The 7,500-nt window shown below is 54.7% G+C and overlaps 2 protein-coding genes across 2 annotated transcripts in view; both read left to right on the top strand.

Moving 5' to 3' along the window:
• PTSG_09052 (uncharacterized protein) overlaps nucleotides 1–5,665 on the top strand; it is an 11,148-nt gene extending 5,483 nt beyond the window's left edge. Inside the window, exons 17-31 of the mRNA XM_004989795.1 lie at nucleotides 45–187; nucleotides 450–682; nucleotides 938–1,488; nucleotides 1,734–1,857; nucleotides 2,103–2,295; nucleotides 2,463–2,598; nucleotides 2,819–2,892; nucleotides 3,170–3,266; nucleotides 3,536–3,626; nucleotides 3,844–3,988; nucleotides 4,197–4,286; nucleotides 4,580–4,664; nucleotides 4,884–4,996; nucleotides 5,127–5,269; nucleotides 5,471–5,665. Coding sequence (XP_004989852.1) covers nucleotides 45–187; nucleotides 450–682; nucleotides 938–1,488; nucleotides 1,734–1,857; nucleotides 2,103–2,295; nucleotides 2,463–2,598; nucleotides 2,819–2,892; nucleotides 3,170–3,266; nucleotides 3,536–3,626; nucleotides 3,844–3,988; nucleotides 4,197–4,286; nucleotides 4,580–4,664; nucleotides 4,884–4,996; nucleotides 5,127–5,269; nucleotides 5,471–5,496 — 2,244 coding nt within the window. The 3' untranslated portion in view covers nucleotides 5,497–5,665. The remainder of the gene's footprint in view (nucleotides 1–44; nucleotides 188–449; nucleotides 683–937; nucleotides 1,489–1,733; nucleotides 1,858–2,102; nucleotides 2,296–2,462; nucleotides 2,599–2,818; nucleotides 2,893–3,169; nucleotides 3,267–3,535; nucleotides 3,627–3,843; nucleotides 3,989–4,196; nucleotides 4,287–4,579; nucleotides 4,665–4,883; nucleotides 4,997–5,126; nucleotides 5,270–5,470) is intronic.
• Nucleotides 5,666–5,824: 159 nt separating this feature from the next.
• PTSG_09051 (uncharacterized protein) overlaps nucleotides 5,825–7,500 on the top strand; it is a gene marked incomplete at both ends in the record, with an annotated part of 8,525 nt that continues 6,849 nt past the window's right edge. Inside the window, 4 exons of the mRNA XM_004989794.1 lie at nucleotides 5,825–5,869; nucleotides 5,998–6,083; nucleotides 6,374–6,460; nucleotides 6,690–6,831. Coding sequence (XP_004989851.1) covers nucleotides 5,825–5,869; nucleotides 5,998–6,083; nucleotides 6,374–6,460; nucleotides 6,690–6,831 — 360 coding nt within the window. The remainder of the gene's footprint in view (nucleotides 5,870–5,997; nucleotides 6,084–6,373; nucleotides 6,461–6,689; nucleotides 6,832–7,500) is intronic.

The following is a 7,500-nucleotide window of genomic DNA, read 5'->3' as shown; positions in this document are numbered from 1 at the left end:
ACATACATACACACCTTCCTCTCCCTTTCTCCCTGCTGCTGCAGGTCAAGTTGTCCCACTGGGATGAGGACGTGCGACAGCTGGCGGCAGATGCGATTGTTAAGCTCTCGCCCCACGCGCGCGCGCACGTCGTGGACGCATTCACATCGACAGTTCTGCCCAACACCCTCTCCATTGACCTCAACACGTACACACTTGCGCTTCCTGCTTGCCCTTGTCTTGCAAACGGCATTGCTCCAGGGGCCGTGTGTGTGTGTGTGTGTGTGTGTGTGTGTGTGTGTGTGCGTGTGTGTGCGTGTGTGTGCGTATGTGTGTGTGTTTTGTAAACATGTGTGTCATCTGCACTTTGCTCACCACAACCACCATCACCTTTGTTGTTCTTTGTTACTGACAACCCTCTCCTCCCATTTCCCATTACACCCTCCGCCACCGTCGCTGCCGCAAACCAGACGCCAGGGTGCGGTGTTTGGCGTGGGTGCGTGTATGCTGGGCCTGTCCCCACCCGCTCCAACGTGGGATGAGACGGACCTTGCACACCGCACGGCGTACGTTGCATCCCAGCATGCTGCGTTCACCTCCACCTTTCAGCCAATACACGTGGCACGAGTGCAGTCGCTCCTATCGGATCTAGAGTCCGCAAAATACACGCACGGACTCGGTGGTGCCCTCGTCAGGAAGGCCTGTACGTGCAAACACATGTACCACCCTTGATCTTGGTGCCATGATTGTGAACATGTGCATGTGGTGGATGTTCGTTTGGTCGTTTGTTTGCGGCCTCTCTCTCTCTCTCTTTCTTCTCGTGCATTCACTGAACTGTTCATGCTAAGGCTGGCCACCTTCCTCTTCTCCAATCAAGCAACACCACCATGTGTTCACATGCTCACATCTCCATCCCCTTGTCCCTCCCACCACCACCTCGTCTCGCTCCCATCGTCAGGCGCCGCCACCATTCAACGCCTCGCCCTCGCTGGGTTCCCCGTCATCCCCATCAGCGGCAGCCACGATGGGCGCGGCGGCAGCGACGGGAACAACGCTGCACCTGCGACAGCAGAAGCATCAACACCAACGACAACTGGAACAGCACAAGCATCAGCATCAACGACAACTGGAACAACAGCAACGCCAATTCCGGTGGGCCAACAGCCATTACCACCATCAGCATCATCATCAGCGCGTGCCGTCCCCGAGTTTTCGTGCGCGGCCATGTTGGAGAGCGCAGTGCTGTCGTCGTGGTTCGACTTTGCACTGCAGGGCTTTGAAGACGCGGACGAGGACACGCGTGCACGCAGCATTGCCGCCGTGCTGCAGCTGTGCCAGTCGTATTACGCAAGCTGCGAGGAAGGACTGCAAGTCCTCCGTGACGCAGTCCTACCTCGCCTCGTTGCCAAGGTCGTGCACCCGCACGCTCTTCGTCCACAGGCGCGCGCCGCCGCCGCACGTGTACTGGGCGACCTGCCCGCCCGCTTGCTGCTGGACACACACGAGAAGGTGATGGCTGTGTGTGTTTGGGGGGGGGAGGCTGTATGGGTGTGTGTGTGGGGGGGGAGGGTGCGTGTGCGTGTGGGTGTGTGGATGTCAGGCTGTGTCCGTGGTTGTCTGTGTGCAATCCGTTGCAACGTGTGCGCTCGTTGCTTGGGTGATTGCCCGTGTGTTGAACAACGTCGGCACGCACAGCTGAGTCAAATCACACCGAACCACCCTCGTTTGCTCTCGTTGTTGGTTGTGCTGGGCAGGTACTTGGTGCGTTGGGTGTGGCTGCGCGTGCGCTTGACGAGGAAGCGAACGCGGCTGTTGCCCTCCGACACGCCGCCCTGCACTCCATCACCACTCTCCTGCGCAGAGCTTGTCGCGAACAAGGTGCACAAGCACACAAGCAGTGACTAAGGAGGCTGTATAGTATGCTTTGAAAACGTGGAATGTGCGCAGTGTGTGTATGTGTGTGGTTACGTGTGCGCGAGGAGTGTGTGTGTGTGTGTGCGTGTGTGTTGTGAAGACTGTTGTCCTCTTTCTCGGCCGACTCCGTCCACCACAATCATCATCACGATCACCGCGATCATCATCACGATCACCGCGATCATCATCATCACCACCACCACTTACAGCCCTTCGACCGTTGCTGTCATCGTCGTCCATTGTGCGCCCGGCGCTGCGCGTGTTCCTGTCGAGCTTGGACGATTACACTATCACCAGCAGAGGGGATGTTGGATCCACCGTCCGCTTGCAGGCGATCACCGCCCTTGGCGAAGTCCTCCCACTCCTTCTTCCCCTCACACCGTCGCTCGCGGCTTGCACCAGGTACTTGTGTGTGTGTCTGTGTGTCTGTATGTGCATGTGTGCATGTGCGTGTGCATGTGTGCATGTGCGTGTGCGTGTGTTCGTCCACCTTTCACAGATGAACATTTCCTCGCCGTTCCTTCCTCGCCCGCTTCTCACCTCCAACGCACGCATCCCTACCCGTGCAGTCTACTGCATGAGTGTGTTGCTGGTCTGCTGAAGCAGCTGGCAGAGAAACTCGATCGCCTGAGGAGTGAAGCAGGCAACGCCCTCGTCCGCGTCGCCGATGCCTGCAAGCAACACATCACCCAACAACAGGGCAAGGTCAGCTGAGAGGCGCGCGCTCGCGCGCGTGTGTGTGTGTGCATGTGGATAGGTAGGTGGGTGTGTTTGTTGGTGTGTGTGGGGGATGTGCATGCGTGTGTGTGTGTGTGTGTGTGACTGTGGGCGAGACTGTTTGCAGTGTGCTGTATTCTCATCGCATCATCATCATAATTTGATTCCTTCATCGCCAACGTTTGACCGCGCTCTGTCCTATCATTAGGAGTGCACTGATGAGAAGCCACAAGACGACAAACAGATGCGAAGTGACCTGGCTGCCGTCTGCGATCACATCATGTACGTGCACGTATAGCGTGATTGTGGTGCGCTGGCCGCTGTCGTGTGTACAAGTGTGTGTGTGTGTGTGTGTGTGTGTGTGTGTGTGTGTGTGTGTGTGTGTGTGTGTGTGTGTGTGCTTCAGTGCTCTTGCTCACGTGAATACATCCGCGTGCAATCGCTGCTTCATCATCTTCATCATCATCATCATCATCATCATCATCATCATCATCATCATCATCATCATCATCATCATCATCATCATCATCATCATCATCATCATCATCATCATCATCAGGTCGCAGCCGACGCCGCTCGACTGGTCGGCAGCGCACATTACGTTTCCAATTGTCGTTCAGCTCCTTCGCCTCCCATCCATCCAGCGCCCGCTGCTGGTGCGTTGTGCTTGTGTGTGTGTGTGTGTGTGTGTGTGTGTGTGTGTGTGTGTGTGCTTTGTGTGTATGTGTGTGTGTGTGATGTGTGCTTTGTGTGTGTGTGTGTGTGTGTGTGTGTGTGTGTGTGTGTGTGTGTGTGTGTGTGTGTGTGTGTGTGTGTGTGTGCTGTCCTCATTCGCCCATGGCTTTGCGAGCATTTTCCACATTTCACCTCCTCACTTCAACCGCCACCACCCACCACCACGACCTTATTCATCGCCCGCCACCAGAATGGGCTGGTTGTGAGCGTGGGTGGGTTGACGGAGTCCCTCGTGCACGCATCATCACAGGCACTCATTGCATTCTTCTTCAGCATCCATGGTCAGTGGTATGCACGCGGATACAGCATGTTTGAGCGTGGGTGGTGTGCACATGCGTCGGGTAAAATGTTGGCTTGGATCACGCATTGGTTTTCCTTCAGGTCCATCCGTCACTCGCTCGGCTAACCACGTGTTTGTGCACCCTTGCCCGCGTGCTGTTTTGTGTGTGTGTGTGTGTGTGTGTGTGTGTGTGTGTGTGTGTGTGTGTGTGTGTGCAGATGATGTGAAGGCTGGAATCATGTCTGCGATGGTGGATTTGCTTCGCGCAAACATGGCGGATGACCTGGTGGTGATTCCACTTTTGAAGACGTGCGATACCCTCATTGCCAACGCCTGCCTCGACAGCCTCATTGCATCCCCACGGTGAGGGCATGTTGGATGAGCGTGGGGCACATGTTGGGCTCTGCGTGGATTTGGACTTGCGTGCTTGAATTTGCATCTGGCCTTGCTTGTGTATCTTGTTGATGGCGTGTGTCACGGAGTGAAGTGAACTTTGAACGTGATCACACACACACACACACACACACACACACACACACACACACACACACACACACACACACACACACAGGACGGGTTTTGCGCTTGAAATGTATGAGCTGGTGAAGAAGCAGCTGTCAAAGTGCACCAACGTGCAGAAAATCATCCAGTGCATCCATGTGTAAGTTGTGTGTGCGTGGGGGTGATGGCGGGAGCTGTTGTGAAAGCGAATTGCGTGTAGTTACATTGACGGCAGCAGCCGCTGCGCATTGCATCTGCGCACCACACTCACACTCACACTCACTCACGCGCACACACTCACTCACTCACGCGCACACGCACACCCATACACACTCATACATACACACGCACGCTCATACACACCCAAACACACTCATACACACGCACGCACGCTCATACACATGTGTTCACCACCGTCACCTCCAAAACGGGCCACCACCATGCGAACTGCAGGTGCTGTGGACTGCTCAGCTTTGACAACTGTTTCAAGAAGAGCATGGCCACCCTCGGCATGTGCCTGTGCAACAGATACCCGAGGGTGAGGAGGGTGATTGTTGCTTGCTTGCCTGGTGCGGTGCTGTGCTATGCTGCTTTCATCCCACTCTGTTGATGACTTTTTTCTCTAGAACACGCACATCCCCCGCACGCGCGCTCACTCTTGCACTGACCCACATTCGTGCGGGCAATCACGTGTTCTGCTTTTACTTGTGTGTGTGCGTGTGTGTGCGTGTGTGTGTGTGTGTGTGTGTGTGTGCAGGTGCGTCGCGTGACGTGCGAATCGCTGTACGTGGCGCTGCTTGGGCTCGACCGCCCTTACATCCAGCCCGCTGCAAAGGAGCAATGCATCCAAATCCTCATCACCACAGAATGGTGCGCAGTTTTGTGTGCGTGCGAGTATGTGTGTGAGAGTGTGTACGTGTGTGCGTGTGTGTGTGTGTGCATGGCTATCCCCCCCCCCCTTTCCGCGCCCACACACGCGCACACATACACACATCGACAGGGATGGTGACATCACGTTTGCTCGGCAGCAGCGCAACGCCATCTGTGACCTCGTGGGGATTCCAAAGCCAAAGCTGAAGAAGACAGCGGCAAAACAACAGCAGCGGCAGCAGCAGCCCAAGAACGAGCTCGACTCGTATCAGGGTTAGTTGATGTGCTCGTGTCTTCGTGATTGCGTGTGTGTGTGTTTGTGTGTATGTGTGTGTGTGTGTGTGTGATTGCATGTCACACTCAAAAGTATGCGTGTGTGTGTGTGTGTGTGCACGTACATGGGCATGCGTGCTGCTATCGTCATCGACCCAGCTCAACCTGGTTTCGTCCACCACCATGTCTTTCGCACTGAAGATCTTGTGGATCGCGCGGGATATTAGAGAGGGACAGCGTGCAGTGCTTGCTCCATCACGACTTCCTGGCACCCCCCCCCGGCTGGATCAAGCTTGTTTTCATGTCGACGTGCATGGCGTGTGCGTGTGTGTGTTCTGTCGTCACTGCAGTCGTTGTCTCACCTTCGATATCTGCATAAACAGCAATTCGAACAGAGCGCATGGTGTTCAATCAAAGCACAACAATCGCCAACAAAAGCACAGCGCACCCACAACGCAACAACCCCATGCCCTTCCCCTCCCCCAACTCGCCCACTGATTGCATGAACAGCGCTGCTTTGTTCAAAAACGTGCTGAGAATCGCCTGAAAATTTGGATGGTGTCGACACACAGACCCCTTCTCTTCAAGGTGTCCTCCTTCGTACGGCCCACTCGTACAGCAGCAAGAAAAACACACACACACACGCACAAACACGTACGCAACGCAAACAGACACAACACACGCACACATGCTCATGCACACATGCAGCAAGTCCGTCATTTTTTCAGACCACCGCAGACGGGTCGACAGTGATCGACACAACAAGCAACCACCAAGCAACGTTCGACCGACGCAGCAGCTCAGCCCAACTTTGGTACCACACACACACACACACACACACACACACACACACACACACACACACACACACACACACACACACACACACACACACACACACACACACACACACACACACACACAAACACACACATACACATACACATGATTGCTTTGTTTCTCTCCGGTATCTGCAATGCGTCTGCACAAACCAATGGTTGTCACTCCCCAAGCCCCTTTGCTGTGCACTACCCTGCTGTCAACGCTATCGTCTCCTCACTAATCTTCTTTCATGTCTATCTGCATATGCCCTGGGCTCGCAAGCTACCAACGACACGTTGTGTCGAGGGTGTACCCATCGACAGGTCATTGCTTTGTCGTGCTTTCGAGTGCACTGAGACGCCTGCTCAAGTCTGGACAGACCTTCACTTGCCTCCGCAGCCACAATGAATGGCCGGTATGCATGTGCGTGTATTTGTATGTGTATGCATACGTGCGTGTGCGTGCGTGTGTGTGTATGTATTTGTTGATCCGGTTCGACATACACCGCTTGCTTGCACGTTTATTCGTCATGAGCACCACCTCTCTTTATTATCCCTTCACATCACTCCTCTTCCCTTTTGCAAATGCACGCTCGCAGCGAGTTTGGAGGGTTCAAGATGGTGCCGGTTGACGGCAGCCAACGCGAGAAAATCTCCCGCCTGCAGCAGCTTCAGGCACATGATGAGAACGACGAGGAGGGCTTGCCGCTAGGGCTGTCGACAGCAGACATCATGGCCCTGGTACAAGACGATGAGAACCCAACAGCTTCGAACGCCTCATCTGAACCAGCTCATGACACCACCACCAGCAGCAGCAGCAGCAGTAGCAGCAGTAGCAGCAAGACGAAGAGACAGGGGGCGAAGAAGCGAGTGCACAAGGACAACCACGCGCGAAGCAGTCCATCTGCAGGCAATGGCGACACACCCAGCCAGTCCAAACCTGCACACGGCAATGGCGATAAAGGCAACAATAACGACGACGAGAACAATGACAACGACGACAACGACCACGAAGACGACAGTAACGGCAGCAACCACAACGACAACAATGATGACAACAACAACCACGACGAGGACAACGACAACGACACCAGTAACGATGACAGAGAAGGCAGCAACCACAACGGCAACAACCACAACGACGACGACAACGACAACGACAACAGCAACAACAACCACGAAGACGATAACAACAACAACGACGACGACGACGACAACAATGACAACAACAACAACAATGACACACAACACAACAACACACAACACACACAACACACACAACACCACACACACACACACACACACACACACACACACACACACACACACACGACGACGACGACGACGACGACGACACACACAACACGACACAATGAATGACTACGACGACGCATCGATCCCGATGCAGCG

This window comes from Salpingoeca rosetta (assembly GCF_000188695.1).
Source record: "Salpingoeca rosetta unplaced genomic scaffold supercont1.27, whole genome shotgun sequence".
NCBI classification, from domain to species: Eukaryota; class Choanoflagellata; order Craspedida; family Salpingoecidae; genus Salpingoeca; species Salpingoeca rosetta.
This window is presented reverse-complemented; position numbering and strand designations above follow the sequence as displayed.